The sequence below is a fragment of the Amblyomma maculatum genome, chromosome 8, assembly GCF_055883805.1.
Source record: "Amblyomma maculatum isolate TAMU_Amacu chromosome 8, ASM5588380v1, whole genome shotgun sequence".
In the NCBI taxonomy this organism is placed as follows: domain Eukaryota; kingdom Metazoa; phylum Arthropoda; class Arachnida; order Ixodida; family Ixodidae; genus Amblyomma; species Amblyomma maculatum.
Genome location: NC_139351.1, coordinates 106,272,023 through 106,290,541, shown reverse-complemented (window position 1 = coordinate 106,290,541; position 18,519 = coordinate 106,272,023). Strand labels below are relative to the sequence as shown.

The 18,519-nt window shown below is 43.6% G+C and overlaps 1 protein-coding gene across 2 annotated transcripts in view; it reads left to right on the top strand.

Moving 5' to 3' along the window:
- cdm (importin-13-like protein cdm) overlaps window positions 1–15,220 on the top strand; it is a 49,961-nt gene extending 34,741 nt beyond the window's left edge. The window contains exons 16-21 of one of the 2 annotated variants that reach the window (XM_084577134.1): window positions 2,803–2,855; window positions 3,225–3,291; window positions 4,340–4,398; window positions 7,452–7,541; window positions 8,365–8,549; window positions 12,397–15,220. In XM_084577134.1, the coding sequence (XP_084433260.1) occupies window positions 2,803–2,855; window positions 3,225–3,291; window positions 4,340–4,398; window positions 7,452–7,541; window positions 8,365–8,549; window positions 12,397–12,508 (566 nt within the window). In that variant the 3' untranslated portion in view covers window positions 12,509–15,220. The remainder of the gene's footprint in view (window positions 1–2,802; window positions 2,856–3,224; window positions 3,292–4,339; window positions 4,399–7,451; window positions 7,542–8,364; window positions 8,550–12,396) is intronic. The other variant, XM_084577135.1, reaches the window with a different exon arrangement.
- The last annotated feature ends 3,299 nt before the right edge of the window (window positions 15,221–18,519 follow it).

Sequence of the window (18,519 nt, the reverse complement as noted above, 5' to 3'; positions counted from 1 at the left end):
TTAAATATTCAGTGAAATTTTCGTGGTAAGCACCTACCAGGCGGCGATAAGCTATCTTTGTGTCCGATGTACCGCCGATAATCGATCGTTATATCTGGTTTATTTGTGCATTGGGGCTATAGGAAAAATGATAAATCTCAAGAATTTGATCGTTATAAGCAATATATCGCTATATCTGGTATCATTATAAGTGTACTGCACTATATTTGTGTTTGAGTACAAAGCTCTGTGGGAATGCTATAAGTTATAAAAAATGTTTAAAAATTATACTCGGTGACTTCTTGCGATCGATTAGGGAGACATCTCATCAAGTATTCTTAGTTGCCCCTTCCCGTTGATTTCTACTAGTTGTTTTGGCAGCGCCCGTACACTGAGCACTGCTCGCATGGTCGACGGGGCGCAGTCATGAGCTGTTTCCTTGTTTGTTTTCTTTGCACATTGTCGTCTGTTTAGTAGTTCAGGAGAAAAAGGGGAGCGTAATTTTTTATTGCCAATATCTTTGGTGTTAGTGAAGCTAGCTTATAAATTATTGCATTGCGGAGATGAGTGGTGGAATACCAATGAGAAATAAAGTGAATATAATGTGCACTTTACACTATTTGTTTACCATCTGTTGGGGTGGTGGCGTGCATCAGATTGCAGGGGTTTTCGGTGGCTGCTCCACACTGGTGCCGCTATACCACATCAAGCAAAAGGAATATGAAACGATGCCCCTCAGGATTTTTCGCGCACGCTAACTCCACCAAGGTTCCTGCAATACGACAATATGATACCCTTAACGCTGTTGTGTGAAACGCGGAGAGCAAAAGCATGCTTCAGAGTTGGCACTCGCAGCTGTATCCCGTTAGCACTCCTAGCTATAGTGAACCCAATCTCATGTTTCGGCACGCAACATTAGTGTAGTTGAAAAACATTCCCTCTCTCTCTCTCTCTTATTTTTTTTTTTTTTTTTTGTCATTGCTGGTCAAAATAAACACTTCAGAAAGTTTCTTGTTGCTGATGACAGCGAGAAAATAAGCAAATCTGAGGAGGGGGAGAGGTGCAGTGGTTGATGTGGCTTGTGGGGGAGAAGGGGGCAAGTGCCCCTTTGCATGATTGATGCCTTTGCTGCTGTGTTGAATATGAATATTGTAGCTAAAAACCGAATCAAATATGAATCGAACAGGGACAGAGCTGAATCGAATACAAATGTCACCTACAGCTTAAAAATACAGTTGCTAGGTTCATATAGGAAGATTAAAGTGGTTTGGTTTATAGGGTTTGTTTCACAGTGAATCAGGCTACGAGGGACATGTTAATGGAAGGCTATGGACTATTTCGAACACACGGAGTTGTTTACTGTTCACTGAAAATTCAGGCAACCGCCGTGCATTTCGTCTCCGTCAAGATGGGCTACCATCCCACATATAAAGCCCCACTCTAACGGAGCCATACGAACGTGCCTGCGTGGCCTTGGGGTAATGTGTCTCTGGCAGACTGATTCTGATATCGCCCTCACACATGAAAGGAGAAGCCCGAGTTGGCAGCTCCTGCCAAATGTAATGTCAGGCAACCCTACGTCCAATATAGTACTCTGCCATGTCTGCTGCCAGCTACTGCCTGCCAACGCCATGTTTGTGATTTTTTGCCATGACACCGACGCCAGCCACCAGCCGCTGGATTTTTGGTGAACGGGGCCTTTAACGCTATCGAATTAAATGGCCACTATGAAAGTAGTGAAGAAGTGCAAGCGTATACCTCGACTTGAGAACCATCGCAGGGTATTTGGGACATTCTGTGAACGTGAATGATGGCGCCAGCCACAAATCGTTAGAAATTTCAGAGAACTGTGTTGTCTGTACTGCAAGTGAGCGGGGGAAAAAAAAAACACCAAACAAGATGTGTACCCTTTGTGTTAAAAGTTCGGAGCCCAGGGGGCTTGCTTTTGAGCTGTGTGGTGGAGCTCCTGCAGAATTTGTGTGATTTAAGACACAGCAGATGCATTTCAAGCCACGCGGTGTGGCTCGAAAGATAACCCCATATGGCTACAAACTTCTGACAAAGAGCATTAGCTCTACTGTGTTCATTTGCGAGTTTCACGTTAACTCCACGTTATCGTTGTTCCTGTACCTAGTACCTCACGCGTTTCACAGATGGCGCCGCATGTTTCATCTCGCGCTATGCAGGAAAAACCTCACGCGTTTCACAGATGGTGCCGCATGTTGTTTCCTCTCATGCTATGCAGGAAACCTCATCGCCTTCGTCGTGCCCAGGCACGGGCACCCCCTTTTTTGCAAAGAAGAGCATCTCAGGCTGCCAAGCGCACTTGCTCTTTCGGTAGTTGAACCGTAGCAGTTAGGGTCCCAAGATGGACAGGCATTCGTGACATGAACATCAGCTTCATGTGTTGCTGTGTTCCAACACTAAATACAGGATGGATACAGAGAGTAGAAAGTGGCCCCAATAACGCTATCAGCATATTGTTACAGGGCCTGGTATTGGCTGCGCTCAGTAGGTTTCACGAGCATCGTGGGTGCGCTTGTAAAGAGAGTTTGCAAAGAGCCGCCTACAGCTTGGAGTTTAAGCTAATTGTAGTCGCGTTTTCTCAAGGTGTTTACCAAGTTTTTTTGCCAAATATGAACGTTTATTTTTTGCTCTCGTCTCGTCGAGATTTTGCCGTGAAAAGAGGGGTTCATTTTATATTTTTGAATCTGAGCACCCCCCTTCACTTTAAGCATTGCAGTCTTGAAAAAAAAAAAAGTGGATGCTTAGAATCGAGTAAATACAGTATTTTAATTTTTCTCGTTTCCGTTCATGGTGCAGGCTTCCGTGAGCACACTGCTATTCTGGATTCTTTCTTCCAGTTAATGCTGGCTGTAAGTATTCAAACAGTTTTCCTCCAAGCTCATGCACATCTGTTTTCCATTAAGTGTATTGGCTAATGCAAACGGGAAGCGAAAGAAGAGTTACTTGGAACACAGGATGTGGTTCTGGAAGTGGGACAGACACATCTATTCTTTTCCTCATTAGCCTTTGTTTTTCATTTGATACTTGTTGCTTTATTTATTGTAACTATACCATCAGTCTTTTTGTAAAGAAGATGTGTAACAGGTTAGCAGACTCGTCAGCTGAGTGTTGCGTGCTGCGAAGAAACAATCCCTCACACACAGAAAAAATTGCATGAAAGAAACATGAATGGTGGTCCTGATATGGGTAGTGTGAACCGGTGTACTTTTTTGTTGCAGCTGACGCGCAAGGCTGTAGCATTGCTGTGCAGCAAATGTGTCAACTTGGTGCTCTTGTTCAACTGCGGTGAGCTGCCTGCTTTGTTCATCCTGTGTTCATGTCTTCTCTCATGATGTTTGACCAATTGATTCTATGCGCTTACGTGTTGCGGGCTTGCAGAAGGAACTGTGTTCCTGAAATTGCGTGAAGTGCTTTGTAGCTATGAGGGGGGACATGCTTCATCCATTAGGGTTAAAGCCGGGTAACCTCATGTTTAACTCTTCTTATCGTGAGATAACGTCATCACAGGCGCAGTTTCTTCCTGGGCGGTGTGGGTAAAAATAAAAATTAGCCATAAATTAAAATTTTTTATTTTTATTGCATGTTATGGTGTAAATAGTACTACTTTCTTTTACTAACGAGCAAAAAATAGGATGTGCATTGCTTATGAAGAAGACTCGGGGTGACTTGCATCCAAAAAACTTGCAGAAGGATTAAATATACTATTCAGTTTGAAAGTAGCATAAAAGCTTGTAGTGTACTTTTTGTGCATTACTATTTCAGATACTATTAGTATTCAAAGGACAGTAAGCGGCTGGTGTTTCGTGAAGCAAATGGAAAACGTGAACAGAATTGTCGGACTTGGTCGGGAGTCGCAAAACAATAGCCATTGAAATGGAAATTAGTCTCTGTGGTCATCAGCTAGGTCCAACATAATAACAAGTCACGCTTCCTTGTAAAGGAGCCTTGTTTTGCCAAAGTTGATAAATGTAAGTTTCACTCTAGTGTGAGCTCGCCCAAGCTGACAAGCCTGTTCACACGGTTGTCAGAGAAATACCTTGTATGCTTGCTTGATCATCATGAATGCCGGATTTGTGTCCTATTCTTTTTCTTGAAAGAGGCATATATTGTATCTTGGGGTAACAATGTTTACTACGATGTTTGCAGAAAAAGAAAATGTCAAACAGTGGAACTAACATGCACATTTTTTCTGATCTGGAAAAATGCCAACTTTTATGCACGCCGCATTGCAGGGTACTATGCGCAGCTTTTGCGCGGCTGCTTTCCCTAGTTTAGAACTCTGCCTTGTTTAATTAACCCTTCGTCCTCTTTTCGTACTCTTTTTCTTCCCCAGCCATCACGGCTATTGGGCTCCCCGAAAAAGGCACAGTCAGGTCTGCTGCGCTGTTCCTGGTAAGTTGCAAGGCTTTGCACTTTTGTGTTGCGCGCGTCAGCAAGCGCTGAGCATTAGGTTTCCTCCGTCACCATTGGTTGCGCATGATAATAATAATTGGTGCAGAGGAAGGGAAAGGCGCAGTATTTGTCACACTTGTTGTTGTGGACACCTGAACCTTGCCGTAAGGGAAAGGAGGAAGGTGGGAGGGAAAGAGAAAGAGGAGCCGTAGTGGAGGGCTACGGAGTAATTTCGACCACCTGGGGATCTTTAACGTGCGCTGACATCGCACAGTACACAGACGCCTCTTCGTTTCGCCTCCATCGAAACGCAGCCGCCGAGGTTGGATTCGAACCCGGGTACTCTGGCACAGTAGTTGGGCGTCTTACCACTGCACCACCCCGGCGGGGCTGTGCGTGGTGCCTGAACAGAAATGTGAAAGCCGTGTGTTACATTGGCACTGGTTTCAAGTTCAAAGTGCTCTCCGCTTTGCACTGCCTGTATTGACCTCATTTGCATTGGTGTCGAAAATGTTGGCTAAACCATAACCCAAGTACCATCAGGCTAAATGCACAAAGGCACATCTTTTTTTCTTTTATTTTTTCATGTGGCGGTATGCACATTGGAACTAGCAGGAGGCACGGGGCGGTAACATTTTGTTTTCAGTAAAAAAGACAGTGAGGTCAGTGCTTCTGGCAAGTTGCACCGTTCGCTTTGCTGATTTCAGAAGATTGGCCGGAAAAAATTCCATTATCATGTGCAGTTTAAATCTAGCCACTGGCATGAATTAGCCACATTACAGGTGATGACGCCGTCTTTCGAAAATATAAGAAAGTAGTATTCATAATACTGCAGGGTCACTCTGTAATATGTGACTGGGAGACATCTTCTTAGTCAGACCTGCTGTAAAGCTACTTGCTTGTCTGGGAATTGGAGGTCTGAAATTTGTAGGCATTGCTTTGAGCTATGAAAAAGAAAATGGGGGAATGGGGTAGCCAACAGTAAAAGGGGGGGAGATGTTTCTCAAAAACTCTTTTTTTTTTTTAATTTCATTACTATGTCGAAAAATATTGTACCACTTACAGACCTTGGCCTTCTCATTTTATATCTGTTGCTTTCATTTTCTAAGTGCGATGTGTAAGTGACACTTGTTCATCACCGGCTGGCTGCATGAAACCTAAATACAGTCAAACCCACTTATTACAATACAGCTTAGAACAGTATATTGGGTAAAACAATAGACTAACATGGCACCATCAGCTTTTTGATGTTTTCTATAGTAGAATAAACTGGCTATAACAATGCTGTCTTGGAAATTATCCTGCTCACCGGGAACCAACCTTAAGAGAGACATAAAACATGAAAATACTGCAGCTACACCAGCCAAACCACACTCACAATGAGGATGCTTTCCTTTTTAATAATAATAATAATAATAATAATTGGTTCGCAGGAAAGGAAAGGCGCATTATCTGTCACACTTGCTCTGTGGACACCTGTAGAGGAAGATGGGAGTGAAAGTGAAAAAAGAGAAAGAGGAGCCATAGCGGAGGGCTCCGGAGTAATGTGCGCTGACATCTCACAGCAAAGGGACGACTCCCTAGTTTCACCTCCAACGAAGCCGTCACTGTTTCCTCTGTTCTGCAAACTCATCGGATTTCAGTTCAAGAATTTCTTCTGAAAAGCAGGCTTCATTCGGAATGCCAGTGATGTGAAGGTTTATGAAGCTCCCAACTATGTAATGATAATAGTAAGATGTCGAGACTTGAAGAAATATTGCACAATGATGATGCGTAGGGATGATCAGGAGGTTATGCGAAATACGTCTTACAAATGATAGGGTCCTTCTCGGACTTTATTTTAACATGTGCAGAATTAGGCACACCACGAGGAGATGTGAACTATGTATGCCATGTAGCATTCAGAGCTGACTAATGATTTTTTTTCTTAAGAAATTAACATTGTAAGCTACTTTCCTGTCATTACATTCTATGAAATTTATCATTTCTTTATTTTTTGGCATAACCCAGTTATAAAAATTATTGGTTGTAACAATGATACCTTGTTGGTGCTTGAATATTGTTATAAGTGGGTTTGACTGTAGCTGGATTCTACGCATCATTGTCTTGGTTTGACTGCAGTGAGTACCATCTGTTGCAGAAATTTTCAACCCATCGTGGTGTTCATTCCAACGGCGTGGTGGGCCCTCAACTTCTGCAGCAGACAGTACACAAAGTGTGCACATAGGCAGCATTTGGCCCAACATATAAGAAGTTGAGAAAAACAGGACAGAAAGTTATAAAAACGTTGAGCGAAAGAGCTTGGTTTCACGGTGAAAATGTTCTCTCTCGTTATCACGTCTACTTGCTGCCTTGGGGAGAGAGAGCATCAGCCAGCTTGCTTGTGACATCACGATTTGACGCGTCAGGCACTTGAAGATGAGCCAGATCTGTACCTCTCGTAGCAGGCGTGAATGCTCATGTGGAGTTCTCTGTTTATTATTTTTTTTCATACGTGAAGGAAGATGTACCAAGGTGGCTCGAACAGTAAAATGTAAAAATTAAAGAAATTTTAAGCGAAAACTGTTATTTTTCAACTCGTCTCACCTCTAGAGACACGAGGGTAGCACAGACAGTGGAACAAACGCAAGTGACCGTCACATTCAAATGGAAATGGCCACGGGTTAAGCGTGCAACTCTGCAAACACATGGTGGTTGGGCTTTTAACAGTGGAGTGCATTCCAAGAGAAGGATAATTTAAAATGGGGCCAGCAGAAAGATTGAGCTAGGGAGATGAGCGAGAGAGAGAGAAACTTTTTATTTGGAGCAGGCGCAGTTGAAAATTTTGTGGGGCTGGGATGGCTGCAGGAAGGGGCCAGTTTGAGACCGGAGAGGTTAGAAGCCTCTGTCCCTAATTGGGCGTAACACTGATGATGGCATCAGGAGGTATGCATGGCAATGAGCATGATGGCATTTCTAATCTCCCTACCTCTCGCGAGTGCGCGATGTCACAGTATGAACATCGTGGGAACTTGGTGTTAGCAAAAAGTGTGAGCGTCATTTTCTCCGCGCAGGCTGAAATGGTCCTGCAGAGTCAGCAGCAAGAGTCTCTGGAGTTGGTTGTCAATGCTCACCGAATGGCGCTCACTGAGAAGTTCCTTGCGGTGAGTTCTTACCTCCGAGAGTAACGAACGCTGTCTTAATTGTAAAGCACTCATATTGACAGGGTTTGTGTACTTTAGTCATAGCAAAAACAAAAGCAGCACTGCGCATTTGCAGCTTTTTTTCTTCTCCTGTTATGCGTTTTCTTTAAGGCTGTCGTCACTTGTATGTGACATTAAAGTGATAGCCACGAAGCAAAACTTCACTTCAGCGGTTCGCTTCACTTTAATGCTACAAAAATTCTGGGAGGCATTTAAGACTGCTTAGTTACAGTAAGGTGGAAGCCTTTCTAAATTTATTTTTATTTTCTTTTTTAATTTTGTGATTTCTATAATTTTATTTCATATGCTCTCTTTTTTAATATTTTGTACGGCTTTTGACTATCAGTTACCCAGTGTTTAGATATTTTAACCAATGTTTGCTTGTTATGCAGCTACTGGATTGGAATCTGGGTTTCTGCATTGGCTTGTGACTTTTGGCTATTTAATACCCAATGTTTAGATGTTTTAGCCAATTTAGCCGATGTGTGGACTATGCGGCTACTGCTGGATTGGTTATGGAACTGTCTTGTTTGAGGCATTCCTTCGTGTGCCAGCCATGAGGCAAGAAAGAATTTCAGCTTAATAAAACGGGCACTCGCCAAATTAGAAGTAAAGAAATGCATTGACGTTTCAGAGCCTGTGGCTTGCTGTGACCATGGGCTGAGAAACATCAATGCATTTCCTTTCTTCTGATTTGGCGAGTGCTCGTATTGCTGTTTCCCTCTTGCCAGACCAGCTGCTCCATCACCAGTGAACTACTTCCGTTCATTGCACCATCTTGCAGGTGGTGGGTGGGGGCGAATCCCCACGGTCGGCAGTGGAGCCCATGGCAGACGTGGTTCTTGCACTGACCAAACAGAATCTGCAGGCCACTGGCGAGTGCCTGACACAGCTGCTGATGCGGCCAGACTTCCCAAGTCGGCGGCTAACCGCAGAGCATCGACAACGCTATGTGCGCCTGCTGCTACGGTGAGGCTAATGGCCTGTCTCCCTGTTTCATATCCCTTTTTTTATTTCGAAAGCAATACTACTCTAGGTTTTGAGCCTTCAGCATAGCGCGGCGGTAGCCACATTTTACCCACATGACGCTGTGATGTCACACCTCACGTGACACAAAAGCGAGAGATGGGCTCTCAACGCAAGCAGTCGGCGTGGCGCAGTCGGAGTCACGGCTCAGTTGGCAGGAGCTGCCAACTTGGGTCTTTCGTTTCACATGGGACGGTTATGTCAGAATCAGCCTGCTAGGACCCTGGCATTCACGTTACCCCTATAGGCCACTAAGGCACGTTCATACGGCTTGGTTAAAGCGGGACTTTATATATGGGCTGAGGAAGGAGAAAAAGAGAAGAACACTCGGTCACCCGCAGCTAATGCTTTCGCTCAATATTTGGTTCAGCGGCGTTGAACTTTTGTAATTTTATTGCGAAAGCAGTACTGCTCGCAGTTTGAGCCGTCAGCGTGGCCCGGCGGTGACCACCATTGGCCTTTGACCTTTAGACAACCCCCGTAGACGACCCCAAGCTGGCAGGAGCTGCCAACTTAGGTCTCTCGTTTCACATGGGACGGTTATGTCAGAATCAGCCTGCTAGGACCCTGGAATTTCGTTACCCCTCTAGGCCACTAAGGCACATTCATACGGCTTTGTTAAAGCGGGGCTTTATGTGTGGGCTGTGGAAGAAGAAGATGAAGAAGAAGAATTAGAAGAATGCTCGGTCACCCGCAGCTCTTGCTTTCGCTCAATATTCGGTTCAGCAGCATTGAACTCTTCTAATTTTTTTTCCCCACTGCTTGACCAGATAGGTCACATTGTCTACTGCTATGGCTTGAGTACCTTGCAAGCGAGGCCACTAGTGGCTAAGCAGACATCTGTACTAGTGAATCCAGCTGTTGTCACAGCTTGGGTTGCCTTCGAATTTAGAAACATTTGAAATGTGTTAACACTTCCCTGTTTGCGCCTATTCCCATCGATAGCCTGCTATCGATGGTTTCACGATTCGAATTTTTCCGCTTTCGAAGCGTTCCTTCACAAGTGGCATCATCCAGTGGGAAATAGAGGAACCCTTCTTTCAACTTTGCATTTGATTTTATTTTTTCTGCCGTGGTGCGCCTGTCCAGATGGTCTCCGGAGTCAGGTGATCAGCGCTCCTTGGTTACACCATGGCGTCAACATTACGCGCTCCTGCTGCGCGGAAACTGCACGTTTCCGCTGTAGTTGACGCATCAGACAGCTCGTTTTTGGGTGCGAGCAGTGATGACTCGGAAGACGAATTCAGCTCTTCAGTCTTTAGCTCTGATGGCGAAACTACGTCAAACCGACCCAGAATTTCGACAGCCATGTCCCGATAAGTTTGCTTTCGTTCCTGAAAAGTTCCGCTTTTGCTGCGCGCTGATCGGAAGAGATCACTGTACTAAAGGTCGCACCTGTTATCTGCAGGGTGACAATGTCTTTTGGGCATTACAGTCACCGAACGATTTTTCAGACCCTCAAGGAGCCGAGATAGTGTCTGGAAAATCACACAGTCCGATAAAACGAATTCACGCAAAAAAAAAAAGTCACTTTATTTAGTGAGCGGCTTGAAAAAGTGGTCAATATGCCTCTGCGGGGCGCTATGTTGCCATACAAGTCTGCTTGCATGCCAGCAAGGGTGACATTCTCGCTCTACACAGCGGAAAGCACCATCACAGCTCAGGTTAGTTCACTGCTAGTTGGCAGCACAGCCTCTGGCTCCTCACTGTCAGAGCCAGAGTCATCACTTTCAAGCAACTGGTGAACAATATCGTCGTCGGTGAGTTGAGCGCAGAGCTCAATCTCACTGTCAGTGTTAGCAAACTGCTCCAGCGTCACATCATGAGAATGGCTCCTGCAGCGCGCAAGTGCTCGATGAGGTCATGAGGTTAGCAGATGAAGACTGCTGATGGGATTCACAGGCGCTATCATCGGATGACGACGGCACTTCATCTCTGATCGCGAAACCTGCGTGGCGGAAGCAGTTCAGCAGTGCTTCCTGGGTCACCGCCTTCCATGCATTGGAAAGCATGCAGAGCGCCGAAAAGTCGACACTAGGTTTTGCCACTGGGCACGCGTGACCAATAGAGATGCTTGAGTGTCCGGATAATGCCTTGGTCTATGAGCTGTAGTAGGGGTGTCATAAAGCACACGTGAATGGCGACCGCAACGACCTATGACTGTGCATGACGGCAGAGCAGGCACTGGCAGGACGGTGCAGAAAGCGGTGCCTGCTATCGAGGCTGTACCGGGTATGCAAGGTCCTGATGGCGTGATGAGTGGACGATACGACGCATGGGTTCGAGGTTACAAAGAACCAAAATGACAGCAGCCAGAAAAGCGAAATGGCACCGACGTTGTTTGCGTTTTCGGTAGCTCTTGAGTCGCAAATCGAAAGAAAAAGTCAGAAAAATCGAACGAGACGGATTTCAAACGTCCAAAATTTTGGTTGGTGTTATTTATACATTGACTCTATGGAGCGTGTGGCGGTGCCATGGCGAGGTCCGGAAAATTGGGCATCCGAAATATCGGTCGGCGACTGTACTTGCCGCCGGCAGCGCAGGGAGTCATGTTTTATGCTAGAGGACAGCCAGGTCGACTTAGTCAACCTCAACTACTGTTTTCTTTCCTAACTCAGCGAATAATGCACACAGAAAGCTAGAATTTGCTGTTCCTGTTGTAAGAAAACATATATTTTGAAAATTCTTATTTTTTGTTTGTGTCAAACTTTGATTTTGTGTTTGTTTCTTTTTTAACTACAATTTCTTACTGATAGTCCTTTTTTCTTTTTCATCACTTACTCAATAATTATGTTAATTGTCACTAATACCATTGTGAAGAGGAATTCCTCCTCTACAATTTGATACTAGACACTCCTGTACCAAGCAAGTTTTATTAAAGAAAAAAATATTAGTGACAACACCCAAAAACCACCCCTTTTCCCACAGACAGGAAAGTGTTAAGCAGCAGCGCTTAATTTCGTGCAGGAAGGCTCATTTCAGCCAGCCTTCTTTGCTGGCACTGCTGAACGAGCCAGCTTGTCTTGCCCGTTATGAAACAGCCAAGCTGACATAGCTTTGCTAATGTGCACAGTTTGAATGTATGAATAGATTTTCGCTGCGGAAACTTGGCAGCTACTTCTTTATGAATGGAGGAGTTCTTTTGTTGTTTTTTTTCTTCCAAAATAGCTGCTTTGGACCTTGTACGGTGCGCAGTGCACCCAGGGCATGTGGCATAAACGGGGCATTGTGATGGCGTACAATATGAGAGTCAAGATTTGCTAACTTTGCACAAGCGTCCAGGTGCCTTAAAAGGCATGTATTTGGTTATGCTGCATGACAAATGACTAGCCTGTTGTCTTTCATGCAAAGTTGGGGACAACTGCTCACTCTGGCCTTAGAGCATGAAATCGTGCGGTCTGTTTCACAGGGTGGTGGTTGTTTTGGATGTAAAAGTGAATTGTGCTGTTCCCTAGTCTATGCTCATGAATGTTCAAACTCCGTGTAGCTGATTAGGTAATTGTCGACGTTTATACTGTCATTTCATTAAGCCTATTGCATTTGTTTCATTGAAAACTGCCCCCCCTCCCCCTTTTTTTTTTCTTTGCACTTGATTTCTGTCCATTGCTGTGTCATTTGAGTTGATGCTTTTACTTAGTTCTTGTTCCACCTAACCTTGCCCTCCCAACTCAAGTTTGTTTAGGCAAGCTTAGCTAATCCTTAGTCACTCAGAAACTTGAGCTTTCAGAAGCTGCATCTAAAGCAGAATCCTCCTTTGTCTTTCCTCATGTATGATGTTGTCTCTCTGCAGAGAAAGGGCCAACAAGCGCCTCCTGAAGGAAGCCCTTGTTGAGATGAGCCTCGTTTGTCGCGGGCTCGTTGGCACAGAGTACGCAGCCCAGACGTCACAACGCTTGCCGTAGGCTATCCAACAGCACCGCTTGTGATTTGGTTGTTCAAAATGACTGCCTCTGGTGTGCAGAACTTCGAGGGAGGTGCGGAAAAGTCAATCCCCTCCCCCCTCACGGTGTTGTCCATCCATTCATCAGTGCATTCAGTGTCTCTGTCGAGACTTCTGCTGCTGCAAGAGAGCGAGCTGAGTGTTTCTCCCGACATCATGGACCTGCTGCGAAACATTTCTGGAACAGTTTTTGTTGTTACATTTGTGAAATAACCTTGAAGAGTTCTCCTTGAGGGCAAAGTGCAATGAAAAGTGAATTTTTCATTTTGGTGACTGGGCGCCAAGACTAAGTGGGCCAGTGTTGACTTTGGCACACGTTGGGAAAATGTGATGGACACCTTGAGGTAGTGCAAAAGTGACTTGTCCACCTCCCTTTTGGATGTTGCATTGGTGTTGGCATTGAAGCCTGTTTTCGTTTAATGGTGCTGCCGTAAACATGATTTTGCATAGTCTGCCTCTTGAAAACTTCGCCGACTGGCTGTATTTCAGCAAAGGTTTGTTGAGATCACATTTTCATTCCGTGGAATCTCTGAAGCAGTAGTTTTTTTATTTAATTTGTTTTATAACGGGGAATGCTTTTAGATTTTAACTGACAACTTTATCTTTTATCCTTTGGACTTGGAGGTGGAACCACCTTTAAATTGACATTACGAAACGTGATAGCAAAAAGCTACATTAAACTGATAAACTACCCTTTGGGAACATTTCACGAGTGCCACTTTTATGCTGTTCTGCCTTTCCTAAACGTAGGTAAAAGACCAAGTAATATCACCGTGCCAAGGGGATCTTCCCAGTGGGTTCTCACAGAACCCAGTTTGAGAACTCCTGCGAAGCAGATTGAAGAAAAAACGAAACTGCTTGACCCACAAATTAATTATATCTTCATTACGGTATTTATTGGCAGATGACGCCACCCATTCTATCACCGCACAACTGTCTCATCATCCGCAGGGCGTAGTGTGTTCAATTACGAACAACGGCTGAGCGATGTAGCCTAATTGGGACGGTATGCTAATAAGAATGTATGAGATGTTAGAGGCATAAGTCAAGAGCTTGGTTACTAATCGGGTCGAAACTGCATTTTTTGAAAATACTTGTATGAAGAACTACAAGGGGAGCTGCAGATGGGAGCCATTAATGAGTAGCGGCGCCAGAGTGTGTCATACCCTTAAATGTCTCCTATAGTAGCATCACCAGAGTCTTTCAATACTTCTCCGTTGCGTGGCATGGTTGCCAGTAGAGCCTCATAATGTCACATGAATCGGCTCTATAAACAGTTGTGTTCATCACTCATCAGCCACAGCCATGGAAGAAGAACCAGATGTTGGACCACACCTGTCTACTCTATCGCTGATGCCAGGCAGCCTCTGAGGATCCGTTCCAAAAGCAGCTTCACGAAGAGGAAATGACTACAAATACGGAAAGGAAGTGTGCTCAAAACCGGAGGAAGAACTTGCTAAGTCAGTTCATGCCATCGTGATAATCAACGAGAGTGCTATCAGTTGATAATTTCAGTGAGCTAACGCTCTATATTTTGTGCTGCATCTTTCTTTCTTTCTTACTTTCTTTTTTTTTTTTTCTAGTTACAAGCGTACTGTTGCCTTTCTTTTCCCATTTTAAGCTCCCTCTGTGTGCTCTTGGTTTTGCCCATCTGTCCAGAAACGCATGCTGTGATGACGGCCTGCTGGGCCTATTTACTTGATGTACCTTACAAGCCTGTTGGGCATGTATTAGGGGGCATAAAATTTCAAGCAGTGCATTAATCACGAAAGTATGTAAATAATAAAGGGGAAAATACAATTCATGGTAAATATATGAACATGTAAGATGACATGAAAATAAAATAACACAGATTAAAGCACAATAAAAAAAAATGAAATGCACTGTCATATGCTGTCAGCGCAGACAATTCTGAAAGGAAAAAAGCCAAACGCATAACAGACAAATAATAAAAAAAATAGAATGGCACCTAACAGCTCCAGTAAAGTAAACAAGAAATGGAAATATAACAGATTAAAGCATATTATTGTGCAATCTTTTGGACTGCAGGCTGGAGCATAGAGATTAAGTGAACTCGATCTTTTGAAGTGTACATACTTCGATAGATTAAGGATTTAGCAGTGAGCTGCTCTAATCGTTACAGAAATTATTGGAGAACCAGATGGTCATTAGTAGATTTAACCGGGCAGTAGGTAATGCAGTTTGTGAAGATTCTCATGGTGGAAGACATATACTATTCTGTAAATCATTGATATAAATAAGGTACTGAGCACACAGCTCCTCGGCATACCAGAGGTAATGAGAAAGATTGGAGAACAGGTTATTAAATATAAACTGTTGGCGGTGCAAGAAGTTATGAAGCCATGATAAAGTTGAGTCTAGTTGGAGCTATTTCGAAATCACATGGAAGTCAGCTGCACAGTTAGCTTTGTTGAAGTCTATGAGCATACGGTCAGTTTGAATGTTATCTACAAATTGGTAAGTTTGAATTGCTGTTTCGCAGGAATGATTCTTTTAAAATCCATGTTGATCACGGCATAAAAAACACTGAACAAGTAATGAAATCATATGTTCCAGCATTTTGCAGTAGATGCATGTGAGAGATGATTGATGGTAATTTTCAGCCAATTCTTGCTTCCAAATTAAAAAAAAAAAATTCTGCAACTGTTTTATGGTGTGCAAAGTTGAGACTCTTCACAATGCTGTTTTTTTCTTTTACTGCAAATGTTCCCGTTCATGGCGGGTGAAGTGCGGACATTAATCTCTCAATATGGCTGAACTTCGTAGCCCCTTTAGTGTCCCTTTAATACTTGTTCATTTCGAAGGATGTTGACAGAACTCTGCCACTACTGTCCCATTTCATTTACATGCACTTCATTGGTAGAGTAAGTTGCGTTGATAGTTTGGTAGAACCACTGCAGACGCTGTTTAAACTATGTTCACTGAATTCTCAGATAGAACAAAAGTGAAGACATTTTTTCTTTTTCCTTAAACACAATGCAGGAAAAACCTGCTTAATAGCACTTTGAACTGCAAGGAGAGGAAAAGATCTGAACGCATTCCTCTCCTTCAGAGAAACAAAACAGATGGAAAAAGAAATCTTTGCTTATGTTTCCCAGCAGTTTTTAGTCAGCATTTAGCGAAATAAATCAGTTCTTGCAATTTTGCTGCAAGGTCATATTACATTCATTGGTTATTTTTAGACACTTGGACCCGCCTGGTGTGCTTGCACATTTTAAACGATACAGGTGTACAGCTGATAGGGCCAACCAGTTTTCGTGATCACTGTAATAATTTTTAATTTCACGAAGGACCTGTTGTATGCATCTTTATTTTTGTTCTTTTAGGATTAGGTTTCCAGAGTTCAAATGCTTGTACATATGCATGCACTTGGGCACCTTATACCGGTTTCCATTGGGTGAACAGGAGCAAGAGCAACGAGCAGCCAGAGCAGTGCACGAGAGCACTGGGAACGCGCCTTCTCGTCTCCCCGACGGAACATTCACGCTGCTCGGAGAGCAGCATAGCGAGGGGGAGCACGTGACGTCAGGCGTCATATGATCAAACTTTTCCCCGCGCTCGCGTTGCCCGTATCCGCCAGCCGAATGCCACCGCTGCCGTCTTCCGCCATATTTCTCGACTGTCCTGCCCGGGCTCCGGGTGAATAACCAGAAGTGATGTCAAAAAGGTCACGTGACTTCTTCCGTTCTCCCTGTACTCCGTCGCTGGCGACGGAGCACCGAGGACTGCTCTCGGGACCGCAAAAGCGCACCTCCTCTGCCAATAGAACTGCTCAATAGAACGCTACTGCTCCTGTTCGACTACTGATAGGCACCGAAACTCTCGAGAGCACTTTTAGTGCAGCTAAAAGTGCTCCTGTTCGCCCAATGGAAACCGGTATTAGTTGCAGCTTGCTTATTTGAAAATTTGTGGAAACGAAGGAATTCATTCATTTATTGGTTTTCGGGTGGTGCTGGCGAAGACTTTGAACAGTTCATTGGACTGCCAGAAGATCAAATCAGTTGATATTGGCAACCATAAACTCTGAGTACTCATTAAAAGGTCAAATTCTAAAGTTGAAGCTCAGCTACTTCGGTCATCTGATGCAAAGAAAGGAGTTGCTGGAGAAAACATTGATGCTGCAAAAGATTGAGGGGCACAGGAGAACGAGTAAGCAGTGAACACGGTGATTAGATGGCATCCTCGAGGCATTTGAAATGAATCTGTGTGGTATTTGAAAGTTGGTGATATGGTTTATAGAGTCTTAAAGAATCTGACACGACTGAACTGAGCTGTAACCACAATTTTGTTTTGGTAGACAGCGTGAGATTGTAGAACAGTGCTAGGCTGCAATGTTCCACGTAATCACACAGGGCTTTGGCGAGTACCAAGCACCACCCAGAAAATGCATTTCGTTTTGTAGGCCCCATTTTATGTAATCCAGCAGACCACAGTTTAGAACTCAGGATGATATTGAAAATTTCAAATATGAATCAAATATAAATATGCGAAAAAAAAATCCTTCGAATATTGAATATGTGATCAACTAAAAATATATATATATATATATATATATAGCAAGCCTGTTCGTCTTGTTTATTTCAGATTTCACATATTTGCAAATACAATTAAACTACAATTGCACGGAGGTGTATACCCTACTGAAAAATCTAGTATAAATTTTATACAGGATTTCGTATAGTAGCATTTTCTAGTGCAAAAAGGAAGTGCTTGAAATCGGACGAGCTGTCATATCGCTTCTGAATACAGTAAACTCTCATTCATTCGGCTTTCAAGGGACTAGAAAAAGATACCCTAATTAACCAAAAGCTATTATCGAATGGGCCTAAAGAAAGTGCCAAAAACCATTTGCATCACAATAATTTCACCTGGTGAACACCTGTACAATGGATGTTTGCATTTTGTTACGTTAGGTTAGGCCCCATTGCGTTTTGGTCCACACGGTCAAGCAGTGAAGTGAAACTGCTGTGAATTCGAGAATTTGCCGTGTCTTCGGTATTTTGCAAATATGGATACAAATCGAACAATAAACAGATTCGATTCGTAATATTGAATATTGGCGCACCTCTAATCTTTAGGTACCCTACAAGGGTACACAGAGTTATATAGATACTGGGGTCAAATTTATACTTGACTGTACCAGTACACTACTAGGTCCTAAAGACAAAAGGGCTGCTTTCACTCTTGGAGTTAAAATGGGCAGGAGTCTAACCTGGATGCAATGATGTCCTGGAAAAGTCCATAATTTTTTATGTGCTCTTCTCATGTCAAGATCCGAAAGGGTGATGCAGGACGAAAGCTCAAACTAGAAATAGTAAACTTGGCAACATCGAAGAATTTTCTAAATGATCTACTAAATCCAGGTTTAACTGTACAGGTATTGTTACCAATGGTCGTTTTTATAAGCAAACTGAGATGCCATCAAGGCAGGTTTTAAAGCAAAAGCTTTACACTCCCTTCCGCAGCTTCATTAAAAAGTGTCCGCTTGACCTTCAAAAAGATGTGACCTTGATGTGACCACCCAAAAGCATATGACACCTTTCTTTCCCCAAAACTGAACTTCAAGGAAAAAATATGGAAATTGTACCTTGTGTCAACATTTTTAAAAAGGTGGTGTGACCTAGACCCGAATAAGTGTAGCTGTTCACCCAAAAGTATACTGTGCCTATCTTTCCACAAAGCCTAAATTAAATAGAGGCAGCCCTGTGCTGAGCGATGTCAGGACGTCAGCGCACATTAAAGACTCCCAAGTGGCCAAAATTGCTCCTCAGCCCTCCATTATAGAACAGTGCAGCAAGAAAAAAAAAAAAAGGAAACCAGCGTAGTGAATATTGATGGTACGGTTTTTTTCTAGTCAATTAAATGAATGGAGTTGAGAAAAAAAAGGTAGCAGTTTGTGGGAAAATTGGTTGCCCTGATTTTTATAGTAACCAGCCTTTAAAGCATGCTGTC